Source organism: Saimiri boliviensis, chromosome 8 (genome assembly GCF_048565385.1).
Source record: "Saimiri boliviensis isolate mSaiBol1 chromosome 8, mSaiBol1.pri, whole genome shotgun sequence".
Taxonomy (NCBI): domain Eukaryota; kingdom Metazoa; phylum Chordata; class Mammalia; order Primates; family Cebidae; genus Saimiri; species Saimiri boliviensis.
This window is the reverse complement of record NC_133456.1, coordinates 107,052,829-107,077,624: the sequence shown is the minus strand read 5'-3', so window position 1 is coordinate 107,077,624 and position 24,796 is coordinate 107,052,829. Positions and strand designations below refer to the sequence as shown.

Sequence of the window (24,796 nt, the reverse complement as noted above, 5' to 3'; positions counted from 1 at the left end):
CTGTCTTCTTTCAACTGTACTACCAATACTACTGTAAAACACACCCACCAACCCACTCCCTCCCCCCGCCACACACACACAGAGGTAATGGTCCAATTAAATGGATTGACAGCCTCAACACGGTCACGCGGGCAAACTGCCTAGCTATTAGGATGCAGCTACTGCTCAAATCATTTTTGTAATCTATCTTCTACACTGGCTTTAGAGTTCATGGTCTAACCTTAGAGGTAGTAAATGTTTACTCTCCTGAGTAGATACAATGTTTAAAAGAGTCCAAAGACACAAGAAGTTGAGTGATCAAGCTGAGTAATAATTTGCAGTTGAAAAAGGCATAATCATAAAAAGACTTGAACCTCCAAAGTATTTTAACCAGTAGCATAATGCAATCAGGTGTATACCTTTCCAAAGTCTCTTCTTTGAGGAATAACATTAATTTAGTTGAATAAGCAAAAAAAAAAAAACCTCATTATCACACTTCAGACACGCCATACGTACTGGGGTCAAACGCACTCATCAAAGGCCCTTCCCAAACCAGGTCCCCCACTGTCCTACCAAACTACCTAAAATTCACAATACTTTGAGCTAAGGACTGACGGCTGCTGCCAACAGGCCATATGGTCTATTGCGAAGTGTAACTGACAGTGCCATAAATATCTGATGACTGTTTGAGATGATGAACTGTCAGCTTGACTCCCTCAAGACATTGGACATAAGCGATTTAGGGGCAAGGTTGTCAATTAGGACAGTCATCAAAAGGGAGAGCCTGGACCCACCTCTCACCTTTGAACTGAACCCTGCCCCGTTCAGTTCCAGATGCCCACCTTCAACAGATCAGACAAACATAGCTGCATGGTCCAAGCATGTGGTGATTTTTATTAAGAATAACTTTGGTTCTAAGAATTCCACCCTCAATTCTTTAATACTTTCCGTTAAAAACAATTATACAAGAGCAAATACAAAAAATATTAAATTATGAAAAGCAATCCATTAAGGCTCCCTTTATATATATTATATACACTCAAACAAGTCAAGGTTTTTTCAGAGTAGAAGAATAAAGTCGACTGTTATAGCTTAGAAAGCAACACTACTACTATGAGACTATAAAACACTGAACTATTTTAAGAAAACCACACTGTGGGAAAATGGAGCCATTTTTGTCAAAAAGTGGCTCAAAGCACAAAGCTCGGATGTTCAAGAGTCCTAGGGTTTGCGCTGCACAGTATTAAGGGGTGAGAGGAGGCTGACAGTCTGTGTCAATCAGGCTTGTGAGCCCAGCTGATCTGACAACTTCAAAGAGCTTCCCTGCCTATACATTCCACCGTTCAGCATAAGACACCACTTTACGCTATTTACAAGTCTCCTTTTGGCCATATTTTATATTATGAATTACAAATAATTCTGCAGATTTGAGGGATACTAGGAAAAAAAAAAAAAAGCTTTTTTAGTTAACTTTTTTTTTTTTAGTGAAGAATGAATTCTAGTTAAGTTCTAGGAACAGAATTGGTCCTTCTAAAGGAGCCTGTCAGGGCCCTTGTGAATTTGATCACATGGCAGAATTGCTTCAAGAACACAGATCTCAAGATCTGACATCTAGTTAGATAAAAAGATACGAGCCAGTCCCGAATCTGCATTTTGCAAACAGCGTCACTAGTCCAGAGGAAGGACTCTAGTCAATGTGCAATCAGCAGTGGACTTCTCAACACCATCCATCATCACTTTTTTTTCTCAAAACGAAGAACGATAGAAAAAAATAGTTATCATTCCATTCTTCGAAACCAAGTTACTATAGAGCAACAATTTTTCTTAAGCATCTCTTATTTTATTCAAATAATACTTGCTGATGAGATAAATAATCCATTTCAGGTGTAATCAACGACCGTGTTTCTCTAACTAGCAGCATGTTATCATTGCGTTTACTTTTGTTCCCATTCGGATTGAATATGAGCCTAATTGTCAACTGCTAACATGAAAGCATTGCCATAGAAAGCTAATTTTTACTATGCTAATGAAGGATTCCAATGCTCTGGATCCAGCTTTCTGTGAGTTTTCGAAAGAAGTATAAGAGTCTCCAATGCAGAAATGACTGGCTGAATTGTCTCTAAGGAGAGAATACGAAATCCCCCCAAATTCTTCCATATCATCAGGCAGAAGGTACTGGTGCCCACACCAGCAGTTTAAAACTAATTCTGCATGAGAATGCTGCTGCTGTCTGTAACTCGGCCCCCTCTGTGAGGAGTGGGCTGCTAGCTAGAACGAGGGAACTCAGCAGCCCCTCCCTTCCTGTCGGCTGTTCCTGAGAGATGCAATATAGTAGTCATCGACATCATCTGTGTCAACAGCACCATCACTGAGACAGTGGCAAAACAGTCTTTCTTCACAAGAAAAAAAGCAAAGAAAGAATGAGCATTAGTCAGAAACGTTCAAAGCTTGGATTCTAATATTATCATTAGACACCCAAATGCTATAAATCTTCTGATGAAGCCTCCTTGAGACCGATCTACACTTATTTCACACTCAAATACCTAGAGAAATCCTCACTGTCCAGATGGTCACGGGAACCTTCCCCACACTCCTCTGGGAAGAATGAAAAGGCCCCACCACGTGAGGCCTTCTACTTTTGCTACTGAAGCTGGGTTATAGGGACTAGTTCCACTCTCTAAAGGACTGGAAGATTATTCCATCTACAAGAACTAGCCCAGCAAGAGATTTCAAAATAAAACTGAACAAAGACCCTTCTAGTAATCAAAGCAATAAACAAACGGACAGGATGTACCTTCTGGGAACTGGAATGTCACTATGTAGTCTGCTGTTATCACATAGAGAACCAAAAGGAATCAAAGTAAAATCAAGATGGGTGTTTTCAGGCTTTTAAACCCTCTCACCCTGCTTCTAAATTTAGTGCCAACGAGGGTAGTGGCTGTGCTCAACATTAACGGTCCTGCTGTGGTGGTAACTGTAGCATGGGTGAAAGTATACATTCAACAAGAAGATTCTAGATGCTCAAAATAAAATTACAAACAGTGGGTGTACAGATTAAATGCATTTCTAGGTGATCTAAATTACCTAAGAGATAACAAAAAGAGGAATTAAACACTTTTTTTTAGCTTTTAAAAGAAAAAGGGCTCTGGGTCCCACTGAACTTGGACTAGAAGAAAAACCAAGTAGTGCAACTCTCAAGAACGGATTCCAGTGTCCGCCTCCTCTCCCTTGTTTGGTTTGTTGGTTCTGATATGTCTCTAATGGACACAGGCCCATCATTCCGACTTATGTGCGGGGCGCTGCCCTTCATTTGGCGAATAGGAACGGCAACTGTCACAGCAAGGCATCCACCCAGAGAGGGGGAAAATCAAACCAAATCCTCTGAAAGTCAAGATTCTCTGCTGGCTGGAATGTTCTCCAGGGGCTTCTGCCCTGAGACTGAGGAGGCACCCACAGACAGCTCTGTGAGGTGACAAGCAGGGACATGCGGGGTCTTGGTGCAGCCTCGGCCTAGGACTCCTGGGCTTGGGCGACTTCTTGGCCTGTTCTCCTGAGATTGCCTTTCACCTTCACAAACTCGGGGGCATTTTCTTGCTCTTCTTGAAGTTTCTGCTTCTCAAGTTCAAGCTAAATGAAATTCAGGAAAGGAAAAATTATTGACAAACCAAGCAGCCTTTCAAAATACTCTCCTCTCTCTTTTCAAAGACCCTGACAACTTTTTACTTCCCCGTGGAAGAAATTCCCTCCTGGTCCCCCACTTTTAAAGAAAAATAGACGGACAGAGTCTGGGTAATTCTGCACAGAAACAGAAGCCACTTGGTTGCCACTGCAAATAGGACCACAAGATGACAAGAACCGAAAAGACAGAGCTAAGGAAACAAATCCTCAGGTCAACACACAGCTGCTCTGGAGTCTTCGTGAAGATGAATTTGGTTAAATGACTCCAGCACACTGTGTGAATTCAGTGCCATGTCCCTGTTTTGCTTTTGCCCCTGGGATCTCTTTTAGGTCCTCAGTAGGATTCTTGTCACTGCCTTGAACGTATTTGACCCCATTTGCTGACATTTGTCTCCAATATTTCTTTCATGGTATAAATGTACACACGAACATGTCTGATAAATCCTGCCTGCTCCGACACACCAACATTCGTCAGGACAAAAAAAAAAAAAAAAAAAGACAGCTTCCAGCCAATCCCCCTCACCTGCTCCAACTTCTGCTGCCGTTTCAATAGCTCTATTTCCAAGTCTGATTTCTTCTTCTGTGCTTCTTCTTCCTTCTGCTTTATCACTTGGTCTCGTTTTCTTTTTTCCATCACCTTTTGCAATTCTGGTTTGTTCTGAGGAGCAAGACCCCTGCAAAAAAGCATTAACAACAACAACAACAACAAAAAAAAACCATTAATCTAATGGCTGCATTTTTTATGAACAGAAATTTAACCTACAATTTTTTTTCTTTTTTCTATTTTTTCTTTCAGTTCTTTTTTTTTTATTCTTTAACCTACAATATTAACCACAGAAGAGAGGTCTACAGAATTAGTGTGATAAGTACTAGGCTATGGTAGGCAACATGCTGATCTCAGAAATTCACCAGGATGAAAGAAAGGCAAGAAGAGATCTCCAAAGAGTCTATAAAATCCATTCATTGAAGAGAAATGTATTGGCCACCTGCTGTGTGCAAGACACTAGGCTACCTGAAGGAGGGCAGTGAGGGTGGGGATGCTCGTATGATGACGGTGACGGGTGCCCATGACAGAGACAGAGATGGAGGCGGAGAAGCTCAGGAAATGAGGGGGCTCTGAATGGAGGGGAGGCTTCCCAAAATCTAATCCCTGATTTTTTTTTTTTTTTTTTTTTTTTTTTTTTGAGACAGAGCTTCACTCTGTTGCCCAGGCTAGAGTACAGTAGCACAATCTGGGCTCACTGCAACCTCCACCTCCCAGGTTCAAGCAGTTCTCCTGCCTCAGCCTCCCAAGTAGCTGGGATTGCACACATGTGCCACCACACCCAGCTAATTTTTGTTATTTTTAGTAGAGATGGGGTTTCACCATGTTGGCCAGGCTGGTCTCAAACTCCTGACCTCGCGATCCGCTCACCTTGGCCTCCCAAAATGCTGGGATTACAGGCGTGAGCCACCATGCCTGGCCTCTAGCCCCGGATCTTAGGCACTAAAGGCAGCCTCAAGACCCGCTGGCACAGAAATTTACACAGTAAAATGGCCCTGGAAACATTCCCACCCTTCACTTTTCAGATCTGAAAGAGGATTCCTGCATATTTAAAGGCACATCCAAGGTTGTATCGTTACTGAAGGGCAGGGCCATGCAGAGACGTGACCCCCTAACTCCCAGTGCAGTGCTCCTCCACCAAAGCCCTTCCAGGTACCTAGTTTATTATTTACAGTGCAAGCAGGTCAGACTTCAGGGATGTTCTATGTTTCTGACTGATACATTAGGCTGCCATCTGTCCAAACGGGGAGAAACAAAACCAAACAGGCCATGAACTAGCCACCCTCCATATGAAATAATTGACAAGTCAAGGGAAAAACGTGTCTCACCATTTTCTCCGGTGTGATCTCTGTCTGTTTAACTGTTAACTAAAGATTTGCTTTTTCTATTTCCTTAGGCTTTCTCCCAGGGCTTTCCAGGATGCTGGACGATCCAGCCCACCTCTTTCTCCTTATTGTCTTCCTTTTCACTTACCTTAGTCAGTGTCCACCAACTCATAAGTAATCTCAACTTGACGTTAAAATTTACCAAGAGCATTTAAAATAAAAATAGGACAAACTACCGAAGACGAAAAGCACTGTCAATTTCAGACGGCACAGGGTGCAGGTAACAGCATACACACACCATGCTAGGCACAGTCATTCATGCTTTTCTGAACTGCAGGCAAGGAGCACTGCTGACTCCGCCTTGGACTCCAGGATGGGCTGTGTACCTTCCCACACACCTGCTGGTCTGGCTGCTGGTGACTGCTACTCTGTAGACAACTGAGAGGGTTGTTCTCTAAATGACCCCGATCAACTACCCTGACTAACCAACTAGGAGTCATCTGAGCAACTGTTTAATCAAGTAACAATTTCCAGGAGATGTGCTCTGGCCAGAGAAATTCAACAGCACACTCACCTTGATCCCTCTGAAGTCCACACAATCACATCTGTAACCCAGTCCTCAACTGCATACTTCCCCGTTCATCTAGAATTTCTAAAAATTCTAGCATCTCTCCTATCTAGATGTTTTTAAAAGTCACAATAAAAACTTAATTCAAAGTTGTAGTTTAGAGTAAAAATCAGTATATTCCATCTTTTTGGTTTTGGTTTTGTATTTTTGAGACAGGACTCTCTGTTGCCTGGGCTGTAATGAAGAGGCATGATCTCAGCTCACTGCAACCTCTGTCTTCTGGGCTCCAGTGATCCTCCTACCTCAGCCTCCTGAGTAGCTGAGACCACAAGCACATGCCACCACGCCCTGCTCATTTTTTATATTTTTAGCAGAGACAGGGTTTCGCCAGGTTGCCATGGCTGGTCTCGAACTCCTGAGCTCAAGCCATCCACCCACCTCGGCCTACTGAAGTGGTGGGATTATAGGCATGAGTGACCACAGCCAGCTAGTGTATTCCATCTTTAATGACAGAGGACACGCAGTCAGATTAACATATGTCTCCAATTTTCCAATTTTCATTAGCAGAACTTTCTGTTAGAAAAAAAAAAAAATTGGCCAAATTTCCGGTGAAACAAAAGAGACAGGTAGCTTTTGTGATTTAATTACGGTTTGTTTCATAGTTATCAAGACTGAACAAGAGGATCAAAAATATGGACAGATTAAATCTTTAATCAGCACAGTGTAAGTTGCTCTGTTGAAAATAAAGGTGTTATTAACCACAGGAAAAGATGTTTTCAAGTACATAATCTGAATAAATACTCAAGTTTCATGACTATTAAGAAATCCGGATATACCGACAGGCAAGGTGGTTCACACCTGTAATCCCAGCACTTTGGGACGCCAAGGCAGGTAGATCACGAGGTCAGGAGTTCAAAATCAACCTGGCCAAATTGATGAAACCCTATCTCTACTAAAAATGCAAAAATCAGCCAGGCGTGGTGGTGGGTGCCCATAATCCCAGCTACTTCGGAGGCTGAGGCAGGAGAATTGCTTCAACCCGGGAGGCGGAAGTTGTAGTGAGCCAAGATCATGCTATTGCACTCTAGCCTGGGCAACAGAGCAAGATTCGGTCTCAAAAAATAATAATAATAAATAAATAAATCTTGATATAACACTACAGACAGAATTAAGGGATTTAAATTTTAGGATTAAGAATTTAGCTATCGGCCGGGCGCGGTGGCTCAAGCCTGTAATCCCAGTACTTTGGGAGGCCGAGGCGGGTGGATCACAAGGTCGAAAGATCGAGACCATCCTGGTCAACACGGTGAAACCCCGTCTCTACTAAAAATACAAAAAAAAAAAAAAAAAAAAAAAGAATTTAGCTATCTGAATAATTTAAATTTCAAACATTTTTCTTTCCTTACATTTCACTGGCAAAATTAACTTCAACCATTATTAAATTCTTCTGGATTATGCAAAAGCTGCTGAACATCTGATGTATGGCACATCTGGCTGACACTCTACTGCAACCTATGAATGGGTTTCAGTGTTATACAGTATTCATTTCCCTATCAAAGATTTTATACAATAGTGACAGTAAGATAAAATATGTAGCAACAAAAAATTTAGGAAAATGGTGCTTATATGATAAATATTCTCCACTTATAGCAGTCAAGAAGTCATAGAAGTTTGGTTAATATTTTATCACAGTGGATTACTTAACTTTCTGTGCTGAATGGAAAAAGTCAGGCATTGCCCATATAATTCTCTAAGCCTAAACGGAGCAGAGATAGTGTCGACAGACAGAGATAAGCTTCTCTAAATTCTGTAATTAACCATGATGCCATCCCTTGCATGAGAATAGTTGGTTCTCTTTAATCAATTCTGACATACACAGCTAACAAGCACTTTCAAACCCTTTAAGACAGTATCACCCAAGAGCAACAGTAATCTCCAAGTCGGCTTCTTGCTCGGAACTACCTGTGACTACTAAGGTGGGCAAAGCCAATTTAAAAAATTATAAAATCATTAAGTATTCTTTGCAGAAAAAGAAAGGTAATATATCCATATGTTAAATAAAAAGCAAAAGCTCCATTAAACAAATCAGCGGAGCACCATCTCTACTGCAAATGTCCTATGTGAACAGTGGCCCCAAAATTAGACAAAGTAGAGGCCTCGTACCCATCCACCACTACCTATTCCTACATCCAGAGATAAGCATTACCAACAGCTCGGTGTGTGTTCCTCCACACTTTCTATACCTATGTGAACGTCTTAGCATCTGCACAACACATCATAGCACAGGAGTGCCACAATTCTGCCACACCCCTATTGACAAACATCTAGTTGGTTTCCAGTTGTCACTATTAAAAACAACGAGGCACTGAGCCTCTGTGGTCATTTATAGCTGCACTCTTCTGCAAGTATTTCTGCTGGCTAGAGTTACACATGTGGAATCGCTGGCTAAGCATCTGCATATTGCATATTTTGATGAGTACTGCCAAAGCGCCCTACAAAAAGGCTGGAATGGTTAAAATTCCCACCACCAGAGTATGAAACATACAGACAACGCTGAAAGGCACATTTCACATAAACCACTAAACATATTCGAGGGCAGACGGGGAGAGTCTACCATCATTCCACACCTACCTGAACTCTGTGTACCTGTGCATTCATAAATGAAGTCATTTTCTCACCTGGAAGAGTACTCAACCAGAGGAAAGGTCTGGGGCTCCGCCCATCACAGAACATGCCTGCCCACCTAGCCAAACATCTCCTGGCCTCATTCTTTTTCTTGGGGTACAGGGAAAAGTTGCATTGGAATTTCAGCCCTTGTTCTTTACTCTTGCAATCTTCTGGTTTGGCCTGCATCATTTACATTTCTGAGTTAGTCAGTTTTACCTGTACGGATTCAAATACGAATACTCATATCTTTATCTCTAGAACTGCCCCGTCTTTTCCCATGTTGTAAAGCAGCAAGTATTTATTGAGGAACTATCCGTCTAGCAAAGCATGCCGAAAGAATGTCAGCTAAAAACAAGGAACTACAAGCCACTGGCTTGGAAATATACAAGTCAAAGAACCAACTTTAGGGATATTTTTACGTGACCTATTTATTCCAAAAAGCACTCTTTGTAGAATCCAGAATCTCTCCAAATTATATCAGAAATATTCTTAATTTTTTTTAAAGATCCCTCTAATAATAATCTTTTAACAACAACAACAAAATGTCTTTTGAAATCTGCCTTTTTATACCATGGAGAACACCTATAGAAACTGAGACCCTGACACAGGGTTTTAACAGTCGGACCTAGTGGCTTCAAGACTTTTAGCCTGAAACTAAGCCTGGCCCCAAAGATGGTAAAAGAGGAGGAGGATTATATGCTAGAAAGAGCACAGGCTTCACACCGAGAAGACCTGTGGGTGCTTGTTCTCTTAAGCAGAGACTTGGCCTTTAACATATAATCTCTAAAACATAACTGGAAAAACTGTCTAAACTGCTACCAAGCTTTGAGCTAAATTCGTAGTATGCACAGCAAAGGTGCAAGTCTCCATGTAAACTTGTTTTTATTTCCAAACATTATTTCAAAAACTGTTATGCGATCTTGAGATGATTCCTTAACCAGTTACCCTAAGACTACTCAGGTAAGTGAGGGTAATCTCAAGATACCACATGCTGGGTTATTACAAAGAGCACTGGATGAGACAAAATACAGGAAGACTTGTTATAAATTGAGGAAAGGAAACCGATTTTCATTACAATACCATGCAGTAGTCAAGACTGGTTATTCCTTAACCAAACATGCATATTATTGATGTGATATGTATTATTGTTTGGCACTAAATTTTAGAAATGAAAATCCTAGTCTCTAAAGACTATAAAAAATAAAAGATGAATAAAAGAAACTGAGAAAGTCTCACTCTAAAACCATTGTATTTCTAACAAGTTTCTACCAAACTATGACCTTGGAAGTTAAATATAGACATGACTAAGCGATCACTTACTATGTTAAGCATTTTCATACAAGCTATTATTTAATTTTTTTTTTTTTTTTTTTTTTTTGAGAGAGTCTTGCTCTGTCACCCAGGCTGGAGTGCAGTGGTGTGGTCCTGGTTCACTGCAACCTCCACCTCCCAGGTTCAAGCAATTCTCCTGCCTCAGCCTCCTGAGTAGTTGGGATTACAGATGTGCACCACCAAGCCTGGCTAATTTTTATATTTTTAGTAGAGACAAAGTTTCCACATGTTGGCCAGACTGGTCTCAAACTCCTGACCTCAGATGATCCACCCACCTCAGCCTCCCAAAGTGCTGGGATTACAAGTCTGAGCAATGGTGTCCAGCCTATTTTAATTTTTATAAGAAAGATACTGTTATCTCCTACTTTATCGATGAAGAAACAGATCTCGACAGGGGGTGCCTTGGCCAAGATCATAAGGTAGGCAAAGTTAAATCCTGGTAAAACAGGATTCCTACCATTTCTCTCCAGCGTCAAAGCCCACGTCCTCTCTACACCATAGTACTTTAGGGAAATTCGGCATTCTCTCAGGTTAGTTGAGCTGGGCAAACGAGGAGGAAAAAGAAAGGGCCAAAGACAAAACGGAAGTGCTTTCTCTAAAAAATGTGGACACAGACTCAACTGCACAAATCTGTAGGTGTTACATCAATATGACCCGAATTACTAAATACATTTTTGCAGAATAATTTATAGCCTATAATTTAGAGGACACTTATTCTGCAAATGGTGGTTTTACTCTGACCTCTATTCTGACTTGGAGCCCTGTCATAGGTTTCCTAGACGAAAAAGTCTGAGCTAAAATGCTTCTTACAGAACAGCTAAGTCCCCTACCTTACACTTTACAGATAAGGGACCTGAGACCAAAGAGGTGAAGGCAATCTAAAAGTCTGTGAGTGACAACTCCTACTCTGTTTTGAAGTCTACTAAACCGACGACCTTTCCGCCAAAATGAAGACATGACTTCCCAGACAGGATAGGATGGCTTCCAAATTCTGTGGTCTATTTTAGGAACTTGATAGTCTTATTTTTGCTTTGGGCATAATACCACCAAATTCATGTATTCTTTCTTCTATTGTGTGACAAAGACGGATGGAAGCTAAACACTTATTAAAAATGATCATATTTGCATTCAATTTAATAAACATTAATCTAGCAGCTTCCTAGTATATGCTGGGGATAAAACAGGAGCAAGCCACATTCCCACACTCTAGAGGGAGAAATGTTATTTACAAAGAATGCCTGGGATACGAGTCATTAGTTCTAGCTGGAGTGTACTCTCAGGAGAGAGAACTGCCATAAAAATGCCCCCTTGATGCTCTGTCAAACATGTTGTTTAAGTTTCACCAGGCTTCCCTCCAAAAAATTACCCTACTGCTGAACTTGATCTGCATATCTTTCAGTTCAACGGTAGACCTTTCACCAGGGCTCAGCAGAGTGGGAAAACGAGCCATCCATTACGAGATCTGAAAATAATCCTAAACAAAGGTTCCTGGTTCTTAAATTGAAAAGTAGCTTTGCATCCTCATTTCTCCTACTCTCCTGTCCCACCCAAATTACTTAAAAGGCAGAGCACACCAGCCCAACATCCAAAATTATTTATGGCACAGATGGAATCTGCAAAGTAGATCGAAGGTAAATGTTTTCCTGTCCTACAAAATAGTTAATAACAAAAACTATGATAGTCATAATTCAAAATGCTACTCAAAAACAAAAACAGGAGTGGTGTCCTATCTATTAAGTCTAATATGGTTCTAGAGACTTCTCCCCATCATTGGCAAATGCCTGATCAGACAATATATAGTTACGTGATTCCTACACCTGCCCTGATAGAAGGAGAAAATTCAGAGACTGTATTTCCCTTCTACTTGGGACATTCTCTTCTATCCTTAATCCAGCCTCTTCCATCCGGATTTTGCAATGCGCATCCACTTTGGAAAGCCTGCAGAAGTCTGGAAGCACTGCCGGCCACTGCAGTGACAGCTGCCGCCTGCTGGGGCTCTGCCTCAGGGAGGGATAACCTGGTACAAGCACTAGGCTGTCAGAAGGAATAAGGAAGCTTTAACAAAAGGCAAGAAATCAAACACTCTTTGAAGTCTCTGTAAATACAACTAAAATTAATTATCATTATCTTAAAAGTCCCCTAAAAAAAGACTATGCTCAAGAAACCATTTTACCTTTTTTGATTCATAAGCAGTTCTCTGTGAAGATCTTGATGGTTCCGGGAGGTTTTGACAGGATTGATCAGTTTCTGAGGCCTAATGAGTTCAGGATTGTCATCTTCCATGTAGTCTGGCTCGGCCATGATGTTTCTTGGAATGAGATAGGAGTCCTTAGGGTCTGAATTCTCAGGTGGGCCGTCTGCGAGAGAAAGATGAGAAATACTCATTTGCGGTCTTTTCTGCTAGGGTTTCTCCTTCACATTCAGAGCTCCGCAGATCTGTGCTCACCATCGAACACACGCCACCCTCCTGGGTCCACTCTGGGGCATCACTGATACATTTTCTAAAGCGCTTGGAATGTAACTGGAGGGGACAAGGAAGAGAATGGTGGCCTGGTCTTGTCTTGCCCATGACTAAGGCCAAGGAGCCCTGTGGCCTGACTTCTATCATTGCCACTGGCACATCTTGAGTTCCAGTCACACAGGATGCTTCCTGCCACCCTGTCTCCATACCACTTCACAACAAGCACTTGAGTACGTCAGAAAAAAAGAAAGTTCAGCCAGGTGCGGTGGCTCACACCTGTAATCCCAGCACTTTGAGAGACTGAGGTGGATGCATCACAAGGTTAACAGATCGAGACCATCCTGGCTAACATGGTGAAGCCCCATCTCTACTATCCATACAAAAATCAGCCGGGCGTGGTGGCATGCGCCTGTAGTCCCAGCTACTCGGGAGGCGGAGACACGACAATCCCTTGAACTCGGGCGGCGGAGGTTGCAGTGAGCCTAGATTGTGCCACTGTACTCCAACCTGGTGACAGATCGAGACTCCGTCCCCCACCCCCCAAAAGACACAAACAAAGTTTAAAGGAAAATTCTAACACTGGCCCACAATGGCTGCAGTCAGACACATGCGTCAGGAAAGCGAGGCCTATAAACTAAAGCCAACCTCTTGCCTGTCTAACTGGAGTTTGTTAAATATTTCACTGACAGTCATTGGTTATAAACCTATTTAACAGATACAGAACAAAGACAGGATGGAATCAATCACCCTCCACCAGACCCCAAGAGGCCTAACCTTTCTCCTACCCACTCAGCTGCGTATTTCCCTTACCTTACGCGTAGCATCGCTGCGTGCCAGTCACAATCACAGGACCTAAACTGCTGCTTCACTGCGCTTCTCCCACCTCTGCGCCACATGTATTCCTCATAGAAAATACAAGGCCGGGCGCAATGGCTCATGCCTGTAATCCCAGCACTTTGGGAGGCTGATGTGGGAGGATTGCTGAGGCCAGGAGCTCAAGACCAGCCTGGGCGACATGGTAAGGCCACATATGTTAAAAAAAAAAAAAAAAGTTTTAAGTTTCCTGGGCACTCTGGTGCATGCCTGTAGTCTCAGCTACTCAGAAGGCTGAGGTGGGATGATCTTGAGCCCAGGAGTTGGAGGCTGCAGTGGGCTATGACTGCACCACTGCATTCCAGCCTGGGCGACACAGCAAGAGCAAGACCTCATATCTCTAAAATATTTTTTGTTTTTTAATGAAGAGGTTGGGCACAGTGGCTCATGTCTGTAACCCCAGCACTTTGGAAGGCTGAGGCAGGCAGTTCACTTGAGGCCAAGAGTTCAGCCTGGCCAATATGGTGAAACCCTGTCTCTACTAAAAACACAAAAATTAGCCAGATGTGGTGGTGCATGCCTGTAATCCTAGCTACTTGGGAGGCTGAGGCAGGAGAACTGCTTGAACCTGGAGGCAGAGGCTGCAGTGAGCTAAGATTGTACCACTGCACTGCAGCCTGGGCAGCACACCGAGACTCTGTCCAAACAAAACCAAACAGAAAAGAAAAGGAAAGGAAATGTATATCCATAGTGCCTCCCATAACTTCCTTTGAGACACATTCTCCGTCTACACTGAGTCTGTATTCCCAGGTTTAAGTTAAGTCCTCAAAGCCGGCTCAGAATGAATCTGGGATTTCGCTACGTTTTAGTGCTTGTTGTTTTACCTGTTGGTAAACAGGCACCAGACCCAGGCCCTTTATTGCTTCCTTCAGCCTCAGCAAACCAACCTGTACTACAAACACATCAATGCTGACCCTGCGCCAATGGCAGAGGTTTCTCATGCCCAGCGCGGTGCTCACTGGCCTGTGACACTGCTGTCTCCTTCCTTAAGTTTCAACCTGCTCTCTTCCTTCCAGGTCTTTCCCCAAGCATCACCTTCTCAGAGAGGCCTGCCCTGCTCACCGCCCTGCCGAAAAGTACGACTCTGCCCCCAGCACTTCCTGGTGTTACCTCTGTCCACCAAACTACAGCAACATCTTTAGAAAGTTGATGTGAAAATGAAGAGAATGAGAATCCAAAGACTAAGTCAACTAAAAAATAATGTAGCTACAACATATGTTTAAATATCTTAAGTATCACTACATGATTAAGGCTCAAAATTATCAAACAATAAGGCATAGATAATAAATTACACCAAACGCTCCTCAGGCACTATCTGCATTGATCTTCTAAAAACAAGAATGCCTGAAATCTGAACGTAATTGACAATTACAAACCTCGCAGAGGGTGACTCAGGGAACCCATCACAGCCAGCCTGACTTCAATGCACTGTCCCATGGAAAAACATCTCCTAGGCTGAAATCCTACATGCACACTACACACACCTCTATGCAGCCGCAGGAGTCTGAAAAACCAACCACAGTTTCATTTTAGTTAATTATAGACAAGAAGGCTGCACACTTCCATAAAAGGCTCTGTATCTCTGCCCTACGCCATGGATAATCTCCATGATGTCACGCCCAAACAGACAAGTGCCTCTGACCTTGACCTAGCTATTATAGTCGGGAGGAGCTGGAGGGAACATGCCAGAAGAGCAGGCTGGTGATCAGCAGCGCGGGAAGAGGGCGTGCAAAGGCCACGGGGCAGGAGGGCGACTGGTGGGGATGAGGAATGGCAAAGCAGCCTGGGTGGTTGCAGGGGAGGGAGGGATGCTGAGGACAGAGAGTGTGGGTACTTGAAGGCCTGTGCCAGCAGTGCCAGCACTCTGGTCGTCACCCTGAGGGCCATGGGAAGGCATTTCCAGGTTTTGAGCAGATAAATGACGAGATCTGACTCACAGGTTCAAAGATTACTCCAGCTCCTAGATTTAGAATGGGCTGAAGGCAGGCAGGCAGGGAGTCAAGATGGTAGCTGCAAGGGTCATCCAGGTGAGAGATGCTTCAGACCCGCACAACCGTAGCACAGGTGGGCGGAGAGCCTGATTCAAGATATATTTTAAAGGTGAAGTCTCTGGGACCTCCTGAAGGACTGGACGCGAGGCGTGACAAGCACAGAGGCATCAAGCATGACTCAGAGGTTTCTGGCCTGAGCAACCAGAAGGCTCGAGTTGCCACGACGGGCGGCTAAAAGAACAAGTCCATCTGGGTCATGCTGAGTCTGAGATGCCTGATCGACCTGGAAGTGGTGACAGCAAGGCAGGAGCAGTCAGCACTCAAGCCCAGGCGGCTCACTCTCCTTTACCCGACTGACCGGCCCCCATGGTCTCAGGCTTTGCCCGCCCTCCTCTTTCCATCCCCTCTTCCTCTGTCCCTCCACTCCCACTACTCCCACAACTAGAAACAGCATAAGATGCCCACTCCCAGTCTTTCCTAAAACTCAGGGTTGGAATACAAACATGCCGTGGGCCTTGCTGCCAGGAGGGAGGTTGGGCTTCCAGCATGTAGCACAGAACGGCTCTAGTTCTGAGTCCAGGAAACAGGCCCCTCTTGGGACTTTTTTCTGACTTCTCTTTAGATTTAGTTGCTTGGAAGTCTTTCTTCTCCCATAGGACCAGTGTGGGGAGGCTGAGCCTGTCTCCTATTAGAGAGACACAGGCGCTGGGAGCAGGTGCAGAAGGGGAGCACTGTGGTGGACTTCTCAGCCACAGAGGTGTCCTGCACAGAGGTGTGTGTAAGGCATTTAGCATTCCAGCCCAGGAGCAGCACGTTTTTCCGTGGGACAGCATGTTTAAGTGTATGTATATGCTGTCAACACGGGCAAACATCTTCCTTCTTTTTCACTGGTTTGTCCTTCTTCACAGCTGGAGCTGGGAAAGCGGGCACAGAAGCCCCTCAGTCTGAGTTAAGCATGGAGACCTAAGCCTGGCCTCGGAACAGGCAGCAGGGTCCCTGCAGCTCCTCATGTACAGGCCGCACCGGGGGCTGGGAAATGGTCGTTTAGTAACAAGGGGGTGAGCGGGCCTGGAGCAACCCCATCCCTGAGTCTCTGTACTCTGGGCAGTGGTGGTGGAGAACCATGTGGGATCGGGGTTCCAGCTGCTTCTCAGCGATGCCCCACCCTGCAGCTGTGACGAGCACACAATAACCATCACGGTGACTTTTTCCACAACTCTCTTCCCTCTGCCAGCCAGCTAACTCACTGCTACCAATGCTGGAAATACAACTCTGGTATAAGGAAATGCTTGCATCTCACGAATCCTATCTTCGAATCAAACTGAAACAAACACTCTTGCTCCCTACGTCCTCACACCCCGCCTTCCTCGCCCGCATCTTACAGCAGCAGGGCTCCCTCAGAAGGCATGCTGAGCCTTTTCCCACCACAGCCCTAGATCTCCACGAAGCCAAACTCACGCATCCTGCAGATCCAAGTAAACGCCACATCTGCCTGACGCCTTCCCATATTCTATGGAATGTTCTTTGCTCTCTTTTCCTAAGTATTCGTCGATCGTCACCTTGTATCACAGCCACGTAGATATAAATCTTACCCTGTCTTCACTGCAAAGAGCATGTCTGGTTTATGTTCCTATTCCTTTGACCCCTTGCACTTGTTCAGTAAATATGACTTAAATGAAGTAGCAAAGGCATGGGCTAACGACAGAGGGCGCCCATGAGCCATCTGGATTCCACAGCCACCGGCCTAGTGCAGAAAGCAGGGTTGAGTGGCCAGGTAGGTTTCCACACTGAGCATCAAGAAACCCAGGAGCCTGAGAGTTAAAGATGTGGTGGAAATGTCTGGAGGTCCAAGTACTTTGCAAGCAAATGTTACCACTGACACCCGACACGGTTTCTAGAAATAAACATCATGATAACCTTGCCGCAGTCACCTCATTGGTCAAGTAACTTATTCAATCAAGGTCATTTACTTTAAACGTAGCAAGTCAATTAAGGAAAACCAGGACCAGCTCAGTGAAGGAGAAATAAAACTGGTTTGAGATCTTGAACAAAGCTTAACTTCCCTGACCCCCAGTTCTCCTACGTGTAAAATAAATGTTGTAAGAATTGAGTAAAATGTGTATGCAAGGGCTCTCTAAAATCCCTGGTACAAACATGAGAACTCAGTAAAAAGAAGCTATCAGAGGCCCAAGTATGTGACCACCAACGTTACATATTCCGTTTAGGGGCCTGGGGAACTCCGTATAGGAAGCTCTGCTTCTCTAGGCTTTGATTTATTCAAAAATGTCAGTTCAACAGAGTGACCCACAGATTTTCTCACTGATAACATTCAGTGGTTCTTGGACCCATTCATGCAACCACCGTAAGAAGCTTCTGGAAAGTATAAAAAGCTCTGTCCATCACCCTGCCAAGGTGCTACATGAAGTTCTGAATGGCTCCAGTTATTCAGAGTACGGCAAGAAAAGGGGCCTGATGACAAGGACCTCTCATGCTGTTCTGAACGGAGGTAGATTTTTAAGCTATTGAATAGTAACAGAGAATTGCGTTCTAGACAGACACACCATGCACTGAAAAACGCTGCCTGATGAGAATTCTACCTTTAATTTCCACTAAGCAACACATGGACGTCATTATTCAACTGTACTACCCCGAGGGTAAGGAAGTCCCCTCCTTATGGATTGATTTGGAGTCTTTGCTTTTCATGTTTTTCTCTTTCCAAATTTCACTCTGGGCCCAGCTCTCTGGCCATCCCAGGTACTTCTGTTGACTGCTTTCCAGAGGTGAATTACCATTCGCTCGGAAAACTTTCACAACTGGGCTGATAAAACGAACAGAGACCGCAGCTGGCTCGCCCGGCAGACTGCTCTGGCTCCACGTCTGCACAGTTCTACACCAAACAGATAAAATAGATTCAAAACCTAATCCTATAAGATTTCAATGTCAGGTCAGAATTTAGAGATTATGCTAATTTTCATATTTACCTAAATATTTAAGGCCTAATTCTATCTAGAAGCACTAATATTTGAATCGTTTTTAAAACAATCTCTTGGCACATGACGACATGTACAGTTTACAGGTGTGCTACCACCAACCAAAGTGAAACAAACTTTTAAACTGCCACAACTTCTGGAAAGTTAAAAGTAATTCCAAGATATTTTTGGAGAATCTGTTTCCTAAGCTGTCTATAAGATTCTGGCAACCCACCGTCAATTCCCTGAGAAGCCCATGTTACATAAGTTGGAGGCGGCAGACTCCAGGCTGGGTCAGCTTGAAAAGGGAAAAACGCCTCTTAGATCCAAAGCATCTCTCTCAGCACCCACAGTTCCCAGACAGGCAGGAGCCTGAGTTCCAGTCAGAATTTTTTCCAAAGGGCAGTTGGTTTCATCTGACAAATCCCTGACTTGCCTGGCACTAAGGCAAATCTAAAAATTCCACCTTAGACCAGGAGACAGTGGCATCAAAGAACTCAAAGGTAACAGACAAGGGCCCAGAGGACTTCTGTGACCACCAACACTTAAAAACAACATCCCACCAGAGTCATCTGCGTAAGTGCAGAAATGTTACTGTTTCATACTCTGCCAGGCTCCACTATGGCTGCAGGACAGTCCCCTGTGGCTTCCCAGGACGGTCATTTAAAACAAGAACGAACTCAAGAACTTTGCCGCCAATATGCTGCTGGACAAATGCCCAACAGTGATGCTCTTGGGAAAGTATCAAATTCATTTTCTCATCAGTTTTTTCATCCCCCAAAAATGTATTTCTACAAATCAGGCACATATTTTATGTTTAGAAAATGGTAGAGGAGGAGGGAGTGAGGACTAAGGAGGGCAAGAAACAGCTGACAGACAGGACATCTGCCAAGATCCACCAGAAGCTGGCCCAAGGGAGTGGGGAGTGACCAGTAGGTGGCGACAGCTGCTCAACTAATCAGGGGTCCAGAGCCAGAATGGCAGATCTGCTTTCCTTAGGACAGCCAGAGCAGAGCAGCCATGCCCGCCCTGCCCTCTTGCACTGTGGTCAAAGCACACCCCAAAACCATCTGGCCATTCAGAGAGATGTGGCAAAAGGCATCCATCTTGGAATTGGTGTACATGTGACCTGGGTGATATTTGCAAGCTTCCCCCATCATTTGGTCCTCACATGGCCCATGAGGTGGGGGTCATGACTTTCCAGTCTCCGAATGAGGCTGACAGCTTCAAGAGCATAGGTTTGGGTGGGGCTGCTTGCATCTGCGTTCCAGCTTCTTCACTTACTTTAAGTATGATCTTGGGTAAAAGCCCTCGCCAGTTCAACAACCACAGCAATAAAACAGGAGTGGCAGGTCTCACAGGGCTGCTATAAAGAGCAAATAAGAAACGCACCAAACACAGTGCCTGCAATACAGTAAGCCTTCAACACAGGTCACCTGCTATTAGCACTGTCACTGGTAAAGAATGAGAATAAATTAGTAACAGTAACACTGTCACTGCTGCCCAAGGTTACCCAGCTGCCAAGGGCAGGACCAAGATCTGACCTTGAGTCTGTGTGATTCCAAAAGGAAGCTCTTAAGCATTCCATGGGCTGCGATGACAGATGGAGTAACCAGGCTTGACTTTAACAGAATGATTTCCTGTCTCTAACAGGACTTCAGAAGCCTTCTAATATCACAGCTTAATCATCTCAAACAGAAAACGTTTTGCAAAGGACGACACTAAAGTGAGATGGGAGGCAGGAAAGACACATTTCGTGGAAAAAGTCCATGTACATAATGTTCAAAACCAGGCAAAACCAGCCTTTGAAAACCAACCTTTGACATTAGGTGTCAGGATAATGGTTATTTGGGGAGTGGATAAATGGCAATAAAAATGGGGCTTCCAGGGTCTGGATAAGATCGTTTCTGGAAAATACAGATTCTTGTGACACAGGTGTGTTCCCTCTGAAAATTCACCCCCAATCAGTACACTTTTTTGCATGCCCACAAAGAGTACATGTTCCATAGCTATTAAAATTACTGTCCAGAGTCACTAGGTTGCGGCTGCATTCTGACAATTCTGTTATTCATCCACCTTTAACTGTGTACTGTCCATGGGAAGTTATACAGCATCATGGGAAAAAAGCATCAGGCCTGAAGACCACCCACTTTGGACTAGAATCCCTGGTTAGGTTACTCATCAGTTACGTGATTTTATAAAATAGTTTAAGCTGAGTCTTGATTTTCTCAAGTGGAAATGAGAGCCAGTATATGTGCATGTGCACAGTTGGTCTAAGCATTCGTGAAAACTCATAGAAAATATCTACCATCCACAGTACTTGGCCACATGGCAGATGCCCAACAAAGTGGGCAAACAGTCCCAACAAACTAATTCATGACTCTAACTCTCCGTTACCTAATGCTCCAGCAACATAAAAGTGAATGACCGTAGACCACAATTACACTAGTTTAAGACAAGGAAGAAGGAGGATGAACTCAATCTTGGCCTCTGTTCATTTTTCCAATGTGGACCGGGAAGGATAACAAAGAGGGGACAGGGAGGGAGAAAGTGTTGTGGAAGAAAGACAAGGACTGGAGCAGGATCTCAGAAAGGTTTGTACCAAAGCTGGGCACCCAAGACCCAGCTGCTGTCAGAAGAAAGTAAGGCTAATGGTCAACCAATGAGTTTGGCTTGCTTTCCATGGAAACTAGCAAATCCCTCCTGCAACTAAATTTCTTCTGCCTTCTACCTCCCCAAAGCCTGAATCTTGGTTAAAAAGAGGCATTTTCTATACTGTCCAAATACATCATGATCAAAGCCAAAGTTAAAAAAACAGGCCGGGCGCGGTGGCTCAAGCCTGTAATCCCAGCACTTTGGGAGGCTGAGGCGGGTGGATCACGAGGTCGAAAGATCGAGACCATCCTGGTCAACATGGTGAAACCCCGTCTCTACTAAAAATACAAAAAAACTAGCTGGGCGTGGTGGTGAGTGCCTGTAATCCCAGCTACTCAGGAGGCTGAGGTAGGAGAATTGCCTGAGCCCAGGAGGCGGAGGTTGCGGTGAGCCGAGATCGCGCCATTGCACTCCAGCCTGGGTAACAAGAGCGAAACTCCGTCTCAAAAAAAAAAAAAAAAAAAAAAAAAAAAAAAAAAAAAAGCAGTTCTTGCCTCATCTAGTTTTGCCAGAAAGTTGGATAGTCAAACAAACTTAGAAAAGATTGAAGACAAAATAAGACAGAAAATGAAAACAATAACAAAAACACTCTAGAGTGTGAGAACAGAAGTCTCTAGATAGAAGAAAACTAATATAAAATAAATAAAGATTCAATAAATCCCTGGCTCAGGGGAGGAGGTAAAAATGGTTTAAGAGGTGAATAAAATCCTTCAAGAGCCCACAGCCAACTACAACAGCCCCTTGTCTTGGCAAGAGGCTGATCCTTGGTGATTTTCTTCACTCAGTTGAAAGTCCTAGGTAAGACATAAACCCCGCACATTCACTTCCTCCACTCCTGCACAGATTCTGGAATTCCCTGGCAGGCTGCAGAACCACCCTCATCCTGTGAGTAGTTCGTGATGGGAGGGAAGAATGTCCCCGAGGCTCAGCCGACAGCAGCACATCTATGTGAGAAACGAGGGCAACCAGATGCCCACCATCTCCACCATATGGAGGTGACACACAGCCAGAGCCAGCTCTACTCTGCAGTTCTGGATGTCCCAGCCTAGTCAGTCCCATCTGAAGCCCAAAAGCAGAATGTTTATCAACCAAACAAGTGCATTTGGGCTTATTCCCAGGACAATGGCTGGGCCTGAGAACTATTCTAGAGAAACTTCACTCTGAGAAGGGCCTTGGCTAATGCTCCCCAGACTGACTGCTACCTAGGGGCTGGCAGTGTCCCTTGGCCTGTCAGGTGCTTTTTCTAGTAAGAAGTACCTGTGCTTCTGGTCCTCAAGGTCTGTCTCAACAGCTGTGATCCGTGGTCACTCACAGAAAACAAATGTCATTCTTTAAATATTCACAGCAAGCAGCATGTTTCTATCTGCCTGACAGTCCAATACGGGGGGCTTCCCTCAGGCAATCCAGGGCTCCCTCCTTTGGTGACACTCTCCTGGGTCTGGGGCTGGTGTCCCTCTCCTTGCTGATGCAGAGGCAGCTCTGGACCACCCTCCCCCCGTCTGCCCCAGCTTTCTGCCCACGCTTCCTCTTCCCTCCCTTTAGTGCCACCAGCAGTCCTCGCAGAGGGCCACAGCCCTGTCCTCTTCTCTCAATCATGCCTCTGGAGACGCCACACACCTTTACCCCTTCTGCTATGTGAGCTGTTTCTAAAGCGTGTATGAAGATCATTCCTGTCTTCCCGAGCTCTGACTCTGAAATTCCAACTTCGATCTGGAATGTTCACCTCAGGATCAACAAGCGTCGAGTTGAACTCGACCTGACTCGCCATTTACTGAAGGCTCCGAGGTGCCCCACACTGCCCAGATGCTGGAGAGGACACTCAGGCATAGCCAACCCCACCCCTCAGGCTTACACTGTAGCAGAAGTCATCCAAGGCAAATTTGAGTTGGAGCTGTTGTTTTTCAAAAGCAACAAAGAAGACACCACACACACCATTCCTCCACCGAGAAATAATCCCTTGCCATCTTCCCTTAACTTCCTTATTTTTCCCAAAGGTCCTGTCACACAGGTTTCAACCCTGAGTACAGGATCAACCGTCAGTTTCCTTCCGTAAACGCATCTGAAAATCGTCCCTATCACCTGTCATTCTTCTCTCATCCTGGGAATTGGCTTCTCCATGGCCTCCATCCCCCGCCCCTCCCCTCCACCCCCGGCTGCCTTTCCCTCTAATCCAGCTGCATCCTCAGTCAAATCCAATGAGCTAACTCATTTAATCAGATCAGGGCCGCCAAGCCGAGCATCAGTTGTCACCTCAGGAGAGGATGCTAAACCGCTTGGCCTTCCGTGGCCTCAAACTTCTCCAGCGAGTCCTCAATTACCTTTTCACATGTGTGGTTCTTAACTTTCTGGCATCAACTCTAGTCAACCAGTACACACTGAGCCCATGCGCATTCCCATCTCCACCTCTGCTCCCAATTTCCTCTTGGGCAGAAATCCCTGCCCCCAGCCAGTAAAACTCCAGGCACCTTGCAAAGACCAGCTCACAACCTGCCTCCCCCATCTTCCCCGGGCCTCTCCTCCGGGGAGATCTCCTCTGGTTTGAACTGCTATAGAAGACCACACTGGACGCCCCTTGTCCCAGGCACTTCCCCGCCCTGTGAGCTAATTTCCCACGTTTCCATGTTGTCTCCCCTTGAAGGACACAGAAGTAAATCTCTGCAGAAGGGAAAAGACCTCTGAGTGACTTCCATCCTCTCCCCTCTGCTCTGGCATGATGACTTGTACATAAGCCATACAAAGTAGCAGTGGCCACACAGTGACTGGCAGACACAGAAGAGCTAGGAGAAAGCTGGAGCAACCAACTCCTTGTGCCTCTGGCTGACCTCCAGAGGCCCGCAAATCTCTGGTCATTGCCTCTCCCAGCCCCAGGCTGTATGTCACACTGTATGCACCTTATTAAAATGCACTGAATGGGCCAGGCATGGTGGCTCACACCTGTAATCCCAGCACCTCGGGAGGCTGAGGCAGGCAGATCGCTTGAGGTCAGGCTCAAGTTTGAGACCAGCCTGGCCAACAAGGTAAAACTCCGTCTCTACTAAAAAATAAATAAATAAATAAATAAATAAATGTTTTTTAAAAAAATAAGCCAGGCATGGACCACCCTTCTCCCTGTCCCAGCTGTAGTCCCAGCTACTTGGGAGAGGCTGAGGCATGAGAATTGCTTGCACTCAGGAGGCAGAAGTTGCATGAGCTGAGATTACACCACTTCACTCCAGCCTGGGCAATGCAGTGAGACTCCATCTCAAATTTAAAAAAAAACAAATGTAGTCCCAGCTACTCAGGAGGCTGAGGCACAAGAATCACTTGAACCCAGGAGGCAGAGGTTGCAGTGAGCTGAGATCGCACCATTTCACTCCAGCCTGGACAATGCAACAACACTCCATTGCCCCCCAAAAAAAAAGTATCAAATGAAAAGGATAACATGGGCAGCTTAGAGCATCCAAATGGAGGGACTCACTCCACCAAATCTTCCCTGGCTCCTTCTCAGTGCTTCCCCTTTACATTCCTGCAGGACTCCATTAATACCTTTCCTAGGATACTAAAGTCACTCACTTGCACTCATTTCCTATCCTCAGAAACATATCAATCACACTTAGTGGTCAGCTGAAATTGACCAGATAATGCTCAAGTTATGCTCAGAAGGGCAGACATCAGATTTCCAAAAGGAGCCAAAAATAGAGTCAACCCATGCTTTGCACCAGTTCTCTGCCTTTGATTTTGAAAGACATCAGAACTAGTGAGACATACATTCTTA

At 44.7% G+C, this 24,796-nt stretch overlaps 1 protein-coding gene across 7 annotated transcripts in view; it reads right to left on the bottom strand.

The window, feature by feature from the left end:
- Window positions 1–846: 846 nt before the first annotated feature.
- Window positions 847–24,796, bottom strand: part of FAM107B (family with sequence similarity 107 member B) — a 278,237-nt gene continuing 254,287 nt past the window's right edge. For 6 of the 7 annotated variants that reach the window (XM_003930623.4, XM_074405004.1, XM_074405006.1 and 3 more), the window contains 3 exons: window positions 12,267–12,450; window positions 4,181–4,331; window positions 847–3,606 (listed from right to left, as the gene is read on the bottom strand). In XM_003930623.4, coding sequence (XP_003930672.1) covers window positions 3,490–3,606; window positions 4,181–4,331; window positions 12,267–12,450 — 452 coding nt within the window. In that variant the 3' untranslated portion in view covers window positions 847–3,489. Of the gene's footprint in view, window positions 3,607–4,180; window positions 4,332–12,266; window positions 12,451–14,803; window positions 21,276–24,796 lie in introns of those variants that run through there. The other variant, XM_074405007.1, reaches the window with a different exon arrangement.